The 18,881-nt window shown below is 40.9% G+C and overlaps 1 protein-coding gene across 1 annotated transcript; it reads left to right on the top strand.

The window, feature by feature from the left end:
* The first annotated feature begins 1,513 nt into the window (after positions 1–1,513).
* Positions 1,514–18,674, top strand: LOC140463776 (tripartite motif-containing protein 16-like). The gene is made up of 7 exons (XM_072558087.1): positions 1,514–2,252; positions 9,520–9,708; positions 9,795–10,028; positions 11,642–11,648; positions 12,633–12,827; positions 15,138–15,221; positions 17,586–18,674. The coding sequence occupies exons 1-7, from the start codon at positions 1,668–1,670 to the stop codon at positions 18,146–18,148; spliced, it is 1,857 nt and encodes a 618-aa protein (XP_072414188.1). The 5' UTR covers positions 1,514–1,667; the 3' UTR covers positions 18,149–18,674.
* Positions 18,675–18,881: the final 207 nt, after the last annotated feature.

Below are 18,881 nucleotides of genomic sequence, written 5' to 3'. Positions count from 1 at the left end.
GGAATCCTAAAGGGTCTTCAGCAAAGCTCCCCATTGATCAGGCAAAGTCCTCAACCATTCTCCACAGAATGACGCTACTGCGAATGAGATCTGGGAGTGAAACCTTGATTAGCACTAACAATACCTTTGGGCTGTGTCTACCTTGTCTCAATCCAGGAGCTTTGAATGCCTCCCAGGGAATAACTATATTCAAATGGGACTAGGATGATGCCTGAACATTTGATGCATTCTATTTCAGCATTCATCTAATTAAGCATCGTAAATATTCCTCCTCTTCAGGGTAGAGATTTGAAAAATTAACAACTCTTCCCAAGAGACAAAATTCTTTCTGACCTCAATCTTAAATGGGAGACCCTTTATTTTGAAACCATGTCCTGAGTTTTAGATAACCAATTCGGGAAACATTCTATCAGCATCTACCCTCAGAATCTTGTATTTTTAAGTATGATCACCTCTCATTTCTCCATACCCTAATGATAATCAACCCACCCTACTCAACTTTTTCCTTAAAATAACTTGTTCATTCTAGGAATCAACTTCTCTGAATTGCCTCAAATATATCCCTCTTTCATGTAGAAGACAGTACAGAGTATCCTAGGTAAGGCCTCATCTATACCCTATAAGATGTAGCAAGCTTTCCTCAGGTTTATACCCTGTGGCCACAGCCATAAGGACCAACATTCTATTTGCCTTCCTAATTACTTGCTATACTGTACTTGCACATTAACAACAAACATGATGAAGCAAACAGGATCAAGGGAAGGAGTCACTAGGACTTAACAAATATTTAGCTAGTTAAACACACTCGTGGGGTTGGGGGACAGAGTGACAGGGGGATTTCACTATCAACCACTAATCAGGCTTTATTAACCCATATGATAGCTGGTCAATGGCATTGCAATTTAAACAGACTTCATCAAGAAGTGATGGAATACCACATGACTCCATCTGAATTGAATTGAAATGAAGTGATAAGAATGATGCAACATCACGTTACTCCCTTTCCACCAAGTGTCAGTTGTAGTTCACTGTGTGAGTACCCCTATTTTCTTGAGAGAGAGGCCTTTTGGTTCAGATGGAACATTAAACTGAGGCACCATCTATCCACTCAGGTGGATATAAAAAGTTTTATGACACTATTTCAGAGTAGCACAGTAGTATTATGCTGATGTAAAATGATCAGACGTTAAACAACATGGTGAGTAGATTATCTTGTTATTTGTCTAATCACAGTTAGTAAGATCTTGTTGTGTGCAATACAAATGTTGTGATTCCTAAATTATAACAGTGATTATTTCAAAAGTAAAGCTGTGCAATTCATTGGAACATCCTTTCCTGCAAACACAAATTTCAATATTACTTGGGGAGGCAATCGCCACAAAACAATAGGAGGTAATGAATTCTTTCAATAGCAACCATCATACTGAACTCAGTGATGAAATTCCAAGGCAAAGCAGAACTATCAGAGGCTTTTCATTTGATAAGATTAAAAATCTGTTTGGAGGCCTTTTTTTTCTGTTGAAATGATCTGACAGTGAAACACCACCTCTGACACTCCGTATGCTGCCACTCTGCCTGCAACACCCCATGGGTGTGTCTATTTGGCTATAAATCAGTTTAAATCCAAGTGTCATTGACTCCTGCCCTGAGTTTTGTTTTCTTCAACCATGTCTGCTGTTAACGTGCTTCTCTCAGAGGACAGCCTGTTGTGTGGGATATGTTTGGAAATGTTCAAGGATCCTGTAACAATCCCATGTGGTCACAGTTTCTGTCTGAAATGTATTCAGAGTTACTGGGATCAAGATATGAATGGTGGAGGCCACTGCTGTCCTCAATGTCAAGAGGGATTCACTCCCAGACCTCAGCTTTTCAGGAGCCAAGTCCTATGTAGAGTGGTTGAGGACTTTGCTTCATCCAAGGGGAGTTTTTCTGAAGACCCTGTTGTTGGCCCAGATGACGTGGTCTGCGATTTCTGCACCCACACCAAACTACAGGCAGAACAGTCCTGTCTGGTGTGCCTGGCCTCTTTTTGCAGATTCCACCTGAAGCCTCACCAGGAGAATGAAGTATTCCAACACCACATCCTGACCCATCCTGTCAAGAAGCTCAGCCAGAGACGGTGCCCAATCCACGGAAAAGCTCTTGACTTGTTCTGCAGAACAAATCAGACCTTTATCTGCTCAGTTTGTACAACGAAGGAACACAAGAACCATGAAACAGTCACAGTAGAAGAGGAGGGAGCTGATAGAAAGGTGAGCTCATTACTTGGGCTTCCTTTATTTTTAGAGAAAGAAGATGGTCTAAAGTCAAATAAGACTATTGTAATATTAGAGAAGGCAATTTAGTTCTTTGTCGCAGTTCCAGTGTTTAATTAGATAATTGTTGATCAGTACGTCTTATCAATTTTTCTTTCCTAATACTACAACAGCTTTTTGCAGGAAACACTCATTTATTTCTACTATCTTTTATATGAAGAAGTACTCAGTGACATCATTCCCAATGGCTTAGTTCTAATTTGAAATTTATACCCTTTGTTTGGACTTCCCCACTGAAGGAAAGCATTTGTTTATACCTATCATCTTAATCCTTGTAATCATTTTTAACAATTTAATTGTATCTCACTTGATTCTTTACAGTCAAGGCAAACATAGTTACTCCATGCAACCTGTCATCATAATTTAACCCTTTTCCCTCATTCTGTTGAATCAGGGTGCACCATCTGCCTCAGCTATGGTACCACAGTTGTACAGTTACTCCAGATGGAATCAAACCAGAGTTTTGTGCAAAAGTTATTTCACTTATTTTGTATTCCATTCCATTGAAATAAAATTTAACATTCAATTAACCTCCTAAATCATTTTTTGACCACTAGCTTTTGGTAATTTTTGTACTTGGATCCCTAAATCTCTCCGCTCCTCCACCATTCCTAACTCTGTCACCACTTAGAAACACTCTGATCTTTCTCCTTAGATTCACAGTGGATCACCTCACACTTGCAGTGAATGCCTTCGCCAACATTGTACCCACTCACTGAATTTAACGGTGTCTGCAACTTTCAGATCTCATCTCCACTATTTACAATGTTGCCCAAATTAGTGTAATCAGTAATTTGGATATAGGAGTTCTCTATTCCTTCATCTAAGTAATTTATCAAAACAGTGGATAGCAATTACTAGCCACATTCTGCCATTTGAGTATATACCTTTTATCCTCAATCTCTATCTCCCACCACCCATCAAATTTGTATGCCAGTATTGCTTCCAATTCCTCTCATTTCTTACATATGTGTTAGGAGCAGCAGTAGACCCTTGGGTCAATTCTTGCCATTTAATAAGCTGGTCTGATTATAACCTTAACTCCACAGTCCCTAACTCTAACTACCAATAACCTTTCACCTGCTGAGTGTCAAGAGTCTATCCACCTCTGCCTTAAAAATATTCAAAAGCTTTTCCAACAAATAGCTCCACCATGTTTTGAGAATGAGAGTTCCAAATATGCCCAATCTTCTGAGGTAAAAGAATTCTCCTCATCCCTGCCTTAAATGGTGACTCCTAATGCTCCCACAAGAGGAAATATTCCTTCTACAAACACCCTGTCAAGATTCCTCAGGATGTTTTATATTTCATGGAAACATAGAAAATCGGAGCCGAGGTAGACCCTTTAGTCCTGCATTATTACTCTCGCATTCAATTTGATCATGACTGATCAACCACCTCACTGCCCTGTTCCTGCTATCTCCCCATATCCTTTGATCCCTTTAGCCTAAGAAACATATCTAACTCCTTGAAAATATTCAGTGTTTTGGCCTCAACTGCTTTTTGTAGTGGAGAATTCGACAGGCTCGTCACTCTTTGGACAAAGAAATTTATCTTCATCTCAGTCCTAAATGACCTACCCTATATCCTTGAACTGTGACCCTCTGGTTCTGGACTCCCCATTCATCAGCATCATTTTCCTGCATTTACCCTGCTTGGTCATGTTAGAATTTTAAAGGTTTCTAAAAGATCCCTTGACTCTTATAAACTCCTGTGAATATAGTCCTAACCATTAATTTCTCTCTTGATATGTCCATCATGCCATACCAGGAAGCATCTGGTAAACCTTTGTGGCATTCCCTCCATCACCAAAACATCCATCCTATGATAAGGAGACCAAAATTGCACATGGTACTCCAAGTGTGGGTCTCACCATGTCCTTGTACAATTGCAGCAAAACATCCCTACACCTGTAATCAAATCCTCTTCTATGAAGGGCAGACACCATTTGCCGTCTTCACCACCTGCTGCATCTGCAAGCTTACTTTCAGCAACTGGTATACAAGGACACCCAGGTCTCATTGCACTTCTACCTTTCCCAATCTATCACAATTCAAATAATAATGTGCCTTCTTGTTTTTGCTACCAAAATAGATAACCTCACGTTTATTCATCATCTGCCATCCATTTGCCCACTCACTCAACTTGTCCAAATGACAATGAAGTGTCTCTGCAGCTACCTTACAGCTCACTCTACCATCCAGCTTTGTGTCATCTGCAAACTTTGAGATATCACAATTAATTTTCTCATGTAATACATTGGTATATATTGCAAATAGCTGGTGTCCCAACCACTGATTCCTATGAAATCCCACTGCCACTTGGAAAAAGACCTGTTTTCTGTCTACCAACCAGTTTGAATCTTCTATAGTGGATACAAGCCTAGTGTGTCCAGTCTTTCCTCAGAAGACAACCCATTTAGGCCAGACCAAGTAAGGACAGCAGTTTCCTTCCCCAGGATTTGGAACCAGGACCCCAGAACATTCTGATGATAATACCACTATGCTATTGCCTCCCCTTTGGCTTGATGTATCATATTATGTTTTATTTTTATTTAACAAGATGGTCACCTAAACAAAAACACACAATGGTTCAGATTTGTTTTTAACAATTAAACAGAAGTTTAGTTTGCAAAATAAATGTAAACAAAATAGAATGTCATAATTTGAAAGATTTGAAAACACATAGTAAAAATACAATCCTGTTGAATCCAACTCCACTGTGCAGTACTTGAATATCAGAGAATTACTTCCTATCACTATCATATCTATAGGTTTGACTTAACTGTTCCTTTCAATCCCTGGTTCTTTTCCTTGATTAGTCACACAACGTAGCTTCTATTTTGTCAGCTTAAAGTAACCCCATCCAGGTTTTAAGCAAAACACTTTTGGTCTGGAGCTTTCAACTAAACTCTTGACACTGAGGCAACTTATATTCTAATTTTTCTGTTTGAGCTTCTTCCTTGAGGAGAAACTGTTTCATACATCTCACTTCAAGTAGGACCTCTGAATGGATACTAAAAGCTTTAAAAGTTATGGATTTTGCCTCTTAGCAAAACAAATCCTGATTCTTTTAACTGAAAGCAAGCTAATACTCTTAAATGCTTACTCTGTCTGCGTGTTAATCTCTAAGTCCAAACAAATTCTAATTATTAACCCAGGGACACTCTCTCTGACATACTGATTGAAAAAACTTCATGACTCCAGAGAGCCTAATAAGTTAATCATTAAATCTCTTCATACACGCCAAAACCCGCACGTCACTAGTTCAAAATCCAAACTCTAGAATAAATTATATTAAAATAGACATAAATCATACATCTTACATTATATGAGGAGGCAGTTGTATTGTGGTAATGTCATTGGCCTTGCTAAATTGCCTACAGTGTCCAAGGATGTGCAGGCTAAGCAGATTAGCCATGAGAAATGCAGGGTTACAGGGATAGAGTAGGGTTGTGGATCCGAGTGGGATGTTCTTCAGAAGGTCAGTTTAGACCCGATGGGCTGAATTGCCTGCTACCACACTCTATAGATTCTATGATTCCAAGAAAATCCAGCTATGGTAGATATTTACAGTTTAATTCAATTAAAATCTAGAATAAGGAACTGGCCTAATGGTGATATGTAACCACTGTTGACTGCCTTAAAAAAAACAATCTTGTTCACTATGGTTAGGGAAGGAAATATGCTGGTAAAAACAATGATTGCAGATGCTGGAAACCAGATTCTGGATTAGTGGTGCTGGAAGAGCACAGCAGGTCAGGCAGCGTTCAAGGAGCCTCGAAATCGACGTTTCGGGCAAAAGCCCTTCATCAGGAAATATGCTGCCTGTCCTGCTGTGTTTTTTCAGCACCACACTTTTCAAATCTACTGTCCTTACCTGTTCTGGCCTACATGTGACTCCAGAGCTGCTACAGTGCGGTTTACTGTTAACTTCCCACTGGGCAATTATGGATAGGCAATAAATGCTGTCCTTGTGAACAAATTAAAAAGAAAACTCTCTTTTTATACTTCTAGCTAGCTTTCTCTCATACTTCAATTTTACTGTCCTTACGTATCTTTTAGACATTCTTTGCTTGTTTTATGGTTTGTCCAATCTTCTGATCTGCCACCTATTTTTGCACAATTATATGATAAGATAATATCAAATTTAAAGCTGGATGAGAATGCATGATGTCTTGGTGCCTACACCTAACTATCAACTGGTGCCATCAGTGGAGAAGATAATATAAGAGGACATTGTGAAGGACAAGAATCTTGTAGAATTGAATATAGAATGATTATAATCTTAATCCTAGTTTGGTATTGTCTGGTTCTCAATCCTTCCACCAATGATAACTGTTTCTCCCCATTTACTCTGTCCTCATCTAATTTTGGACACCTCCATTCATTATCTTCTCAAGCTTTGTTTTCTGAAGAGAAAAGACACAGCTTTCTAATCTATCCTCATAACTGAAATCTCCCACCTGTTGGAATTATTCTTCTACATCTTTTTTGCAATTCCTCCAATTACTTCTTATCCTTAAAGTCTGGTGCCTAGAACCGGACACAATCCTCTACTTGAGGATGAACCAGTTCTGTAAAAGTTCATTAGAACGTACTTGCTTTAGTACCCTATGATCCTATTTACAAAGTTCAGGATTACAATGCCTTAGAAGGTCAGTTTTTCATTTTAGTCCATCACATTTCTTTCTTCAGGAAGGGAGCTGGCTTCTGGTTGAAAGAATATTTAAATTTTGTGAGTAGTTGGACTTGAGAATGTGTGAATATAATAGCAGTTAGTGGGACCATACACACAGACATCAGTGGGACCATCGATGGGAACATTTCTAGGATGAGCGACAAGGACAACTGAAAGTCAGTTGGATGCAGTGGTGAGGAATTTATGTAATATATTTTGACAGGAGAAAAAAAGTTCTCATTGTATCCATGTTATGACAGAACAGCAACAAGTTTGTAAGCAGCCTTTGTAAGATGCCTTCTTCCTATATCCCCTCACTACCCGGTAACTTACCATACAATGATGGGTCAGCCATTCTTACCTCTGAGTCACAAAATTCTGTGTTCAAGTACTACTCCAGGACTTGAGACAAATAATCAAGGTTGGCATCCAATACAATTAGATTAGATTACTTACAGTGTGGAAACAGGTCCTTCAGCCCAACAAGTCCATACCGCCCCGCCGAAGCGCAACCCACCCATACCCCTACATTTATCCCTTACCCAACACTACGGGCAATTTCGCATCGCCAATTCACCTGACCTGCACATTTTTGGACTGTGGGAGGAAACCGGAGCACCCGGAGGAAACCCACGCAGACACAGGGAGAACGTGCAAACTCCAAACAGTCAGTCGCCTGAGGCGGGAAATGAACCCAGGTCACTGACACTGTGAGGCAGCAGTGCTAACCACTGTGCCACCGTGCAATATTGAGGAAATGCTGCTCAATCAAAAGTGCTGTATTTCAGATGAGATGAGAAAATTGAAAACACATCTGCCTTGGGTGAATGTAGTTGAGAGTGTGGTGCACGTCACGCAACATCTGAGGAACAGGAAAATCAACGTTTTGGACAAAAGCCCTTCATCAGGAAAGAGGCTGGGCGGCTCCGGGGTGGAGCAATAAGTGGGAGGGGGTTGGGGCTGGTGGGAAGGTAGCTGAGAGTGCAATTGGTGGATGGAGTTGGGGTAATGGTGTTAGGTCAGAGGGAGGGTGGAGCGATAAGTGGGAAGGAAGATGGACAGGTCATGAGGGCGGTGCTGAACTGGAATGTTGGAACTGGGATAAGGTGGGGGAAGTGGAAGTGAGGAAACTGGTGAAATCCACATTGATGCCATGGGGTTGGAGGTTTCCGAGGTGGAAAATGAGGCATTCTTCCTCCAGGCATCGGGGGTGGGTAGGGAGTGGCGATGGAGGAGGCCCAGGACCTGCATGTCCTCGGCAGAGTGGGAGGGGGAGTTGAAGTGTTTGGCCATAGGGCGGTAGGGTTGGTTGGTATGGGTGTCCCGCAGATGTTCTCTGAAACACTTTGCGAGTAGGCGTCTGTCTCCCCAATGTAGAGGAGACCGCATCAGGAGTAACGGATACAGTAAGTGACATGTGGAAGTGCAGGTGAAACTTTGATGGATGTGGAAGGCTCCTTTGGTGTCTTGGATGGACATAAGGTGGGAGGTGTGGGTGCAGGTTTTGCAATTCCTGCGGTGGCAGGGAAAGGTGCCAGGAGGGGACGGTGGGTTGTTGGGGGACGTGGACCTGACAAGGTAGTTGCAGTGGGAACAGTCTTTATGGAAAGCAGATAGGGGTGGGGACCATTTGTAGGTGGCGAAAATGGCAGGGGATGACGCGATGTATATGGAGGTTGGTAGGATGGAAAGTAAGGAACGGAGGGTTCTGCCCTTGTTGCATTTGGAGGGGTGGGGTTCAAGGGTGGACGTATAGAAGGTGGATGAGATGCATTCACCAGTTTCCTCATTTCCCCTTCCCTCATCTCTTCCCTGTTCCAACTTCCAGCTCAGCACTGCCCTCGTGCCCTGTTCTACCTGTCCATCTTCCTTCCCACCTATCTGCTCCACCCTCCCCTCCGATTTATCACCATTACCTCAGCTCTATCCACTTATCACACTGATACCTTCCCACAGCCCTATCCTGCTCCCATTTATCTCTTCATCCCTCGAGGCTCCCAGCCCCATTCCTGATAAAGGGCTTTTGCCCAAAACATCAATTTTCCTGCTCTTCGGATGCTGCCTGACTTGCTGTGCTTTTCCAGCACCACACTCACGACTCTACTTTCCAGCATCTGCAGTCCTCACTTTTGCCTTGGGTGGACGTTGAAGGTTCCATGCTAATACTGTAAATAAGAGCAGGAGAGTTACCCCTGGTATCCTGGTCAATATTTATTTATTCCTCAATCAGATTATTTGGTCATGTTGCTGTTTGTGAGAGTTTGCCATATGTAAATTGGCTGCGGCTTTTCCTATATGAAATCCATGCAAAGTAATTTATTGGCTGTAAGCTATTTTGAGATATTGGTATTCATGAGAAGTAAATATAAGTGCAAATCTTGTATAATAATCGTTCCTATTAGCAATGTTAAAGCTATGTAGCATGCCTGTAGACACGTGACAGAGGAAGAAAACCTTTGTATCAATGTTTCCATCAAAATATTAATCAGTATTGCAATATGAACTGAATTATGTTTCAAGGCAGTTCTTGGAATTGGGTTCGTGGGATGGGGACAAGATCGATTTTTTTTGGTTCTTGTCAAAAAATTCACTATTAACACACCTTTCTACTTTCAAGGAAAAGCTTTTCCAAAAAGGACATGAAGCAGAAGCAAAGATAAAGAAAACTCTAATCGAGATCAGACTTCTGCAGCAAAATGTAGACTCAATCATTGTGAGTATATCCTTGAGATTTAAGGTACATCTGTTGACTGTGGTACATGCAGTCAGTCACTGGCCCCGTGTCTTACTCTTTGTTAGAGCTCTTCACTTAAAGTGGGATGTGAAATTAGAGGCACATTCTCTGCAATGACTGAAGCCATTGAGGAAGCCACTGAACAAGTGACTGGATTAGTCGAGAACACAGTGCAAGCAGCACTGAGCCAGGCTGACAGTATCCGGAGTCAACTGGAACAGAAATGTGAGGAACTGAGAGAGGAGGAGCAGCAGCTGAAAACCTTGTCAAAGAGCAGTGATCATGTGATGTTGGTGCAGGTACTAAATATACTGATTCCATTCCTACTCATTTATCCACCCAATAATTACATGTGCTGATTCAGATCTTACAGATTAAACCTGATTGCAGTTTTGTGACAAAGATCAATGTCTATGCACCCAATACAAGAGATAAAGACTGAGAGATAAACTTATTGCTGGCTCAGACAGTTTATTCCAATTTGCTTAAGTCATACAGAGCTGGGCACGCATATTTTAATCACTGCTCTATACTGTGTCAGCTAACAGCATATTTTTAAAAATTCATTCACTGAATGTGGGTATCTGGCGAGGTCAGCAATTATTACCCATTTCTAAGTGAACTTAAGAAAGGTGGTGTTGAGCTGGCTTCTTAAACCTCTGCAGTCCATGTGGTGTGTGTATACCCAGAGTGCTGTTAAGAAGGGAGTTCCAGGATTTTGGCCCATTGACAGTAAATGAACAGCAATAAAGTTCCAGGTCAGGTTCGTATGTGGCTTGGAGGGGAACTATCAGATGCTCCTATATACCTTCTGCCTTTGTCCTTCTGGGTGGTAGTAATCACAGGTCTAGAAGGTAGTGTCAAAGAAGCTTTTGTTGGTTTCTGCAGTGGCTCTTGTAGATGGTTTACCCTGCTACCATATGCTTGATGTTGATTGATCTGAATGATGATGGCTTTGGATTCACTGCTAAATCAGTGGGTTGCTTTGACCTGGATGGTGCTGAGTTTCTTGAGTACTGTTGGAACCAGGCTTGTAGAGACTATTGTATCACATTGCTGACTTATGCCTTGCAGATGGTGGACAGACTTTGAGGAGTCAGGAGGTGAGTTACTCACCATAGAGATCACAGTCTCAGGCCTGACTTTGTGGCCACAATACTAAATGATAGGTCCAGTTCTGTTTCTGGTCAATGGTAACCTTCAGAATGTTGATAGTGAGGAATTCAGTTATAGTAATACCATTTAAGTGTTAAGTTGAGATGGTTGGATTCTCCCTTTTAAACCATTGTCTGACACCTGTGTGACATAAATGTTATGTGACAGTTATCAACCTAACTATGAATGTAGTCCAAGTCTTGCTATATTTGGATATAGACTCTTTCAAAACTAAATAGTCATGAACAGTATTGAAAATGTGCAATCAGTGAACACCCCACTTCTGACATAATGATGGAGGTACTAATGAAACAGTTGTCGGACACTACTCTGAAGAATTCCTGTTGTCCTCTGGCTGAGATGACTGACTTTGAGAAGCCACAACCATCTTACTTTGTGTTAAGTATGATTCCACTTAGTGGAGTGCTTTCCCTCTCTTTTCCATTAACTTAATCATTGATGCCATACTTGGTCAAATTCCTGCCTTGATTTCATGGGCAGTCACCTCACTTGTACTCTTGCATTCAGCTCTTATTTTGGACAAAGGCTGTAATGAGATCAGGAGCTAAGTGGGCCTCAGACAACCCTCACTTAGTTAATTAACTTAACTGAGCAAGTCATTGTTGAGTATACGCCACTTGATAGCACTATTGACAATCCCTTCCATCATGTTGCTGATGAATAGGCTATTTGGTTTGAATTGTCCTGCATTTTCTGGATAGAATTCACTTGTGCAATTTTTCACATTGCTGAGTAGATGCCAGGTAAGTAGCAGTAAGAGTCTTTAATAGTCTAAAGTGTGTCCAATCAGAAAGAAGGAAAGCCATGTTTCATCACTAGATCCCAACCAGATGTGTTTGAATTAGAGGTAAGGTGAAGGACAAGGGTATTACGACCTGTCTAAAAATGTTGATGCAATCAATTAAACCATATTCCCCCAAAACCCATCCTCTATTGTCTAGTTCTGTTGCCCTCATTTGGTTTCACTCTTACCTGATCAGTTGTAAGTACAGGATAGGCTTTTGAGGTGGGAGTGTCCCTATCTCTGATCCAGGAGGCTCTGGTAACATCTTTGAACAGGATGATTTGAAAAGATATGTAGGTATAGGATTTGCAGCAATGAATTTCTGACTATCTACCATTTATCTTTGTCGGTCCCTCAAGGATTTAACATTAGTCCTCATGTATTTTAATATGTCCATCCTTCCTCTTGTCCATTTCCTCCACACATAATGGTTCAGCTTCTACATGTGTACAGACAACACTGGGGTCTATACGCCACCTCTTGATCCCACCTTTGCCTGTTCAAAATCCACTTGAGCCACAATGCCTTCCAGTTCAATATTGGGTAGACTGAACCCCCTCCCATTGATTTCATCCCCTTCAAGAAGCTGCCTCAAACTGAAACAGACAGTTCACAATCTAGGCAGCCTATTTGACCCTTGGCTTGAGCTTCTAAGTCTGTATTTTTTTCTGTCATCAAGATCATTTACTTCCACCTCTGTAATAACGCTCATCTCCTAGCTAGCTTTTCATCCTTAACACATCCAAAACTCTACTGCCCATATTTTAACTTGCAATGATTCCCATTCACCTGTCACCATTATGTTCACTAACCTATGGGGAATGGGGATATGACTGTTGGACATGAAGAGTGATGATTGCCTTCTGGACAGTGGGACAGGGAAATGTTTCTTGGACACAGGGAAATATGGAACAGAAACTATGTCTCTGTGATATTTTCAAAGTTCTGTTCTACTTCATGTCCTATCAGGAATCTTTATCTTTGAATTCACCATCGCAGACGTGGGATATCCCAGTATTCAACTGCAATGTTGAAGCCAAGCTCACCTATGCCAGTAAAGTAGTAACTGACCTCTCAGCACTGGTTACGGGATATCTGCGAGCGGCTGTCAGGCAACTGAAAAGCAACAAAATAAGGGGTTAGTCTGTTAGAAAGTATACTATATATTATATTTTTTTTGCTCAATCTTAAAATTTTACTATTTTAGAAACTGGAGATTATCTTTTGCAGCATTGAGAATTATTAACTTGGTTGACATTAGTCCTTAATCTTTTTGTGACCATGATGCATTAGCCCTCTTGATGCCCTCCAATTTCTTCACAAGGTCAACTATCTATCTACAAAATGGCTCCCTATGGGACTACTTTGCCTTGATTAACTTTCATCTAACTGATCATTGAGAGAATCTCTCGCAATGTCATCTTTTCTTGATCACAAATCTTTTCCACTGGAAGCAAACTCTCACCAAATGCCTTTATGCTTGATAAATGGATCTTGTTTAAGCAATGTTTTGATTTTAAAATTCTCACCTTTCATTTTGAATACCTCCATTGTAGACCCTCCCTATCCTTTAAACTCCTACAACCTTCTGAGATCTCAGCACTCCACCAATTTTACACCATTTCACGTTCTTAGTTTTAATTAGCAAACTTGCCTTCAGCTGCCTGGATTCTAAGCCCTGGAATTCCCTTCCAAAAATATCTCCACTTTTGTACCCATCTTTACTCATTAAATCCTATTTCTTTAACCAAGATTTTGGTCAGCTGCCCTATTATCTCATTATGTGTGTCTCCATGTCAATCTTTCTTTGCTGGCACTCCTGTGAAACACCTGGAACATTTACTACATGAAAGATTTTACATGAATATAAATTTCTGTTGAGCTCTCCCAAGGATCTCCTCTTCATCCTCATTTATATCTTAACTCTTGGACAACATGTTTTCTCTGTGCATGCTTGCCTGAGATGCCAGACAAGTAATAAACTCAGCAGGGATTTCTGAAACAGATAATTGATGATTTTGCTTGATTTCAATCTTTGAGATTATAATAATTTATTCTTTGATGTCTCCCTTGTCAATGCTTCAGTGTTCATTTGGACAAAACGAAGATTATAAAGTGTGCAAAGTCTCTGTTATTGATACTTTAATCGTTCATATGATTTTATAGGGTTGAAGGAATAGCAGTTTTTTTCCAACAATATTTCTGGTTTATTTTCTCAGCAGATTGACACTCTTACCATTATTATTGTATGATTAATTGGCTATATAGATAGTTCTTGTGGGTGAGTGGACAGGGAAGAGGCATGGTGTTGGTACGGAAAATATGATAGGCTTGTGGGAAGGACATGAGTTGGTATCAGATCATCATCGAATTTACAAGGTTCCATATGGGGGCATGGGCTGTCACAGAAGCTATGAGGGGGTAGGAGGGGAAAGATGGCTTGGTGGTGGGAGTGGGGTGGTGTAGATGTATAAGATCTTTGAATGAAAATCTTTCATACCCAGACGACTGTTAAGGATTCCTGTGGCGATATCATGGGGAAGCTGGTCCACTGTCACAAATTGTGTGGGACTGGGAGATGTCTGAAATGGAGTTAGCCAGGTCAGAGTACAGATTCATTACCTGCATTCTTAACCTATGCCAATGAAAACTGCTAGTTCAAGGAATGAGATTGGAAGTCTTGGAATCAGGTTCCTCTCACTATTTTTAAACCGTTCCAAAGTTGTCTTAACTCTGAATGTCCAACTCCCAATCTTGGATGATCTGCAATTTCCTCTAATTAATCACTGGGCTATAATCTTTGGCCCACAATCAACTCCATACCAATAATTAGCATTCAATTTCTTTTTCAGCTCCACCTGAAGCTGAGCCGGACTGTTCACTCTCTCTCTGTGAGCTTCCAGTCCTACAGCTCACAAAGACTGTCTACTTCCACTTCACAATGCAACTTACTATTGGCCCAATCTTAGTCCATCTGCTGCTGCATATCTAACCAATGCCTTTTTATCTTTAGAATTGACCACGACTGGCATCTTGTGGTCCATAAATTTCACTCATCCTACCTCTGCTGCCTGCATCTTAACTTGCACCAAGACCTGTTCACCCATCATACCTGTGCTCCTCGCCCCTCATTACCTCCATTACAATGTTTGTATCTGACTCTGACTCTGGCCTCTTGCACATTGCCCATTTACTTCTCTCCAATTTGGCAGCTGTGAGTTCAATGACTTCCACTGCCAAGGTGAAGTGTACAGCTGTCAACTCCTTTTCTCTATCTGTTTACACCTGTAGAATGTCCAGGGGAGGATACACTGACTAATCTGCATTCAGAACATCAGAAAGAAGGATAATTGTAGGCGGAACAAAATAAAGAAGGTAATAAGCTATAAAGAACTCAAGGTGAAGTTAATAAGTCTTCTATGTGTTCCTCTTATGTTAAATTGTATAGAACAAGATCGGGATATCCCCACAGTGACTCCTTTGCCTCACGTTCCCCCGCTTCACCTGGAAACCAGAGAGGATTTCTTACCCTGTGAGTGTTTTCCATGAATTTATCAGAGTTATTACTAAGACTATCATGGAAATGAACAAACAGGTAACATTGCAATGCAATTCCTACACTCAAGTAAGGTTCCAATCTAACTATCTTGTGTTTATTAAACCTCTGTGTGTACCATTTTCACTGCCCTTTTAGAAATAAAACATTAAGGATATTGTATTTCCATTGTCACAAACACAGTGAACAACAGGTCAATTCACACCACTGTGCCATGCTGCACAAAACCAAACCAGTCACAGAGAATGCAACAGGTCACAGTATCATTTAGATAGTGTTCAATTTGTGTTGCCATCAGACAGTAACAGACTGTGATGTTTTATTCAGGTTCTCACCATTACAGGTTCTATTAGTAGTTTTTATATATCAGTAACTTATGGAGGAGATTCAGTGCTCCTGGGATATCAGAACAGGTGGAGACCTTGCATTTTCTCCAGCTTATTTCACCAAGCAGTGATAATGGCAGATCCATATCCAAAATTCATATCTCCTTTGCCTCCATACTCCTTGGGTGGCAAAACTCTATTAGTCTTATATTTTCAATTATTGAGTCAGCATCCATTCCTTTATGTGGAGGAGTTCCATTTATACCAGCTTTTGCATAAATATGTACTCTCTAACTTCACTCCTGAATGGAGTGATCTGACTCTGAGTAGAGGGTTCTGTCCCTAGTCTTTGACTCTGCCACTCTGTGATAAAAATTTCTACCAATATGATCACTAACTTTTACAATCCTGATACCTCAATCACCTTCTAGTCTTCTAATATTGTAATGCCTCAAAATAATTTAATCCTTGGAATTCTTCTAACATTCTGGTGAATCTGCACTGTGTTCCTTTCAAGGACTATACATCTTTTCTAAGGCAGGGATTTTCCTCAAATTGGCCAATCTGGGTGGACTCACTGTCTAGTTAATTATGGAAGGCAAGCTCTCTAAATTGAAGAGCCAGTGAGAGGCTCTCGAACATTGAATGAGCTTTCCAAGTTAACTGTGAGGGGGTGTCTCAAGATGGAAAGATCTCCAACATTTTGAAATTCCAAATTAAAAAGTCCTCAGAGACCAGGCAGCGAGAGATATAAGGCTGTCAGATGCTGTAGGTGAAACTAATTTGGGAGGCAACTGCCTAGAGTATGGCCCTCCTTAACCCATCTCAATCTTGGTGTACTGCTGGGAGTCCATCTTCAGTCAGTCTCCAACATGATCAGTCCTAATAAAAGCCTATTTACTCACGGCTACGTGATAGCCTGGTTGACAATAACCACCCACCACCACCTTACCTCTTAAAAAAGTGGCTTGGCAACCTGATGAAATTAAGGAACTAACATGCAAGCTGGTGTCATGAATGTGCTTGCTTGGCTACCTCCAAGCTTATTCCACTTATTCCACTAGGGTGCAGATTCGACCCCTAGATGTTACATGTATGGCTCACATGCATGCTGCAGTCCATCTCAGCCAACAGAACTCAACATATTCTTTTTCCTGCTTCTGGATATGACCTCACTTAATTTATGCTTTTCATACGTCTTTGCATCCAAAACTTTTACCAGTAGATACCAGCCCCTGTAATATAAATCCCAGGACTGCTAAATACTATGGTCGCAGAACTGTACATAAAGCATCAATCAAAAAAATCTGGAATTTTAAACAAGTGCTAATCCATTGGCAACCATGAAACCATTATCGATTGTTGTAAAAACTTGTCTGGTTCACAAACATCCTTCAGGTAAGAAGATCTGCCATCCTTAGGTCGTCTGGCTGCACATGATACCAGACCCACAATAATGTGTGTGACTCTTCACTGCCCTTTGGGAAATTTAGGGATGAGAAATAAATACTAGCCCAGAGAGCAAAGTAACAATTTTTAAAAAAATTTGGATTAGAAAGTAATATAAAGAGACCAGCTGACATGGTAATAAAATGTATCTAATTGTAATATCATTTCTGGGATTGTTATAGTGACCTTTACCCAGACACTTTGTTAGCCTTTTACATAAAATCATAACCAGAAAATGGAGTTAATTGACTCATTCTGCCTGTGTTGGCCCTCTGAAAGACCTGTCAAGTAAATCACACACTCATACCTACTCTTTCTCCATTGTTGTATATATTTTTCTTTTCAAGTATTTGCCCCATATCTTATTGCAAGTTGTTATTGCGTCTGCATCAGCTGCTTTTTCAGATACCATATTCCAGTTTGTATGTTTTTTAAAGAGAATGTTTGTTTAAAGGTAAAACTAATCTATAATGAAATGCAGGCAGCTTGTTCATGTAAAGTTGATTTTTTTAAAAAAAACTATTTCTCTGCCATTGTTTGTGCCTCTCTCTCTTTCTCAATGCAGATGCTGTGAATCTGACTTTTGATCCCAACACAGTGAATAATTATCTCCGTTTATCGGCTGGAAATCAGACGGTGACAGAATGTTATCCAGAGTCACAGGCCTACCCCAATCACCCTGAGCGCTTTGACAGCTTGTGGCAGGTGTTGTGCAGTGAGAGTCTGGCCTGTGGTAAATATTACTGGGAGGTGCAGGGTCAGACTTACACACACAACTTTCTGGCCAAAGTGGGGGTTGTGTATGGGAGGATGAAGAGAAAAGGGGCAGAGCGGTCCTGTTGTATTGGTGAAAATGCTATGTCCTGGTGCTTAAATGTTTACCCAGATGGAGGAACCTGGCTCCGCTTTTCCACAAGACACAGAAATAAAGGTATTATCCTTCCAGCAACGAGGTGCGAGCGGATTGGGGTTTACCTGGATACTGAAGCAGGCACCCTCTCGTTCTACGCGTTCAGTGACAGAATAATCCTTCTGTATAGTTTTCAAGCTGTGTTCACTGAACCCCTGTATCCAGCCTTTGGCCTTTACTCCAATTCGTCCATCACTATTCAGCAGTTTGATCACTAGTTATTGCTTCCAGCATCCCTGTTCTGACCTTGCACCTTATTACCAAGCACCGTCTAAAATTCCTTTCAAAATGTTTCCTTGGAGATTAGTCTGAGCAATTCCTATGAGGTGGGACCAAAATGTCAGTAGGGTGAATCCTTCATAGTAAAGAGAGTTACAGAGACAGGACAGAAGATGTGAAAAGGAGATTGAAGAGGGAGAAAGTGAATTAAAGTGAAACAGAATTAGTGAGCAGACAATGACTGCTGCTTTACATCAATGAGTAAATCCTCTGCCCCAGTGAGACTGAGTTTGAGAGAGTCAACTCCTCGTGCTAAGTTTGTTGATTGTACCTGGTGTAACATTATTCTTCGTTCCTGGATTTGAGTTTACTGGCAAGGCTAGATTTGTTGCCTTGAGAATGAACATGGTGAGTCACATTCTTGAATGCTGCAGTCCATATTGAAAAGATATATCCTTGCTGTTAGAAAGGGAGTTCCAGAATTTTGATTCAGTTAATGAAAAACACAGCAATGTTATTGCTCCAACAGAGCATCTTGGATGAGAACTCGCAAGTGGTGGTGTTCATCTAGGTGGCAGATGTTGTTGGAAGATGTTATAGGACACTTGGTGAGTTCCTGTAATGTATTTTGCAAATGGTACATACTGCTGCTTTTGTGCATCAGATGGAGAGAATGTATGTTTCAGATCGTGGATGGGGTACTGATCAAGGAGGCTGTTTATCCAGGTGATG

Source organism: Chiloscyllium punctatum, chromosome 39 (genome assembly GCF_047496795.1).
Source record: "Chiloscyllium punctatum isolate Juve2018m chromosome 39, sChiPun1.3, whole genome shotgun sequence".
NCBI lineage: Eukaryota > Metazoa > Chordata > Chondrichthyes > Orectolobiformes > Hemiscylliidae > Chiloscyllium > Chiloscyllium punctatum.
The sequence above is the reverse complement of the archived record's forward strand: the minus strand, read 5'-3'. Positions and strand labels throughout refer to the sequence as shown.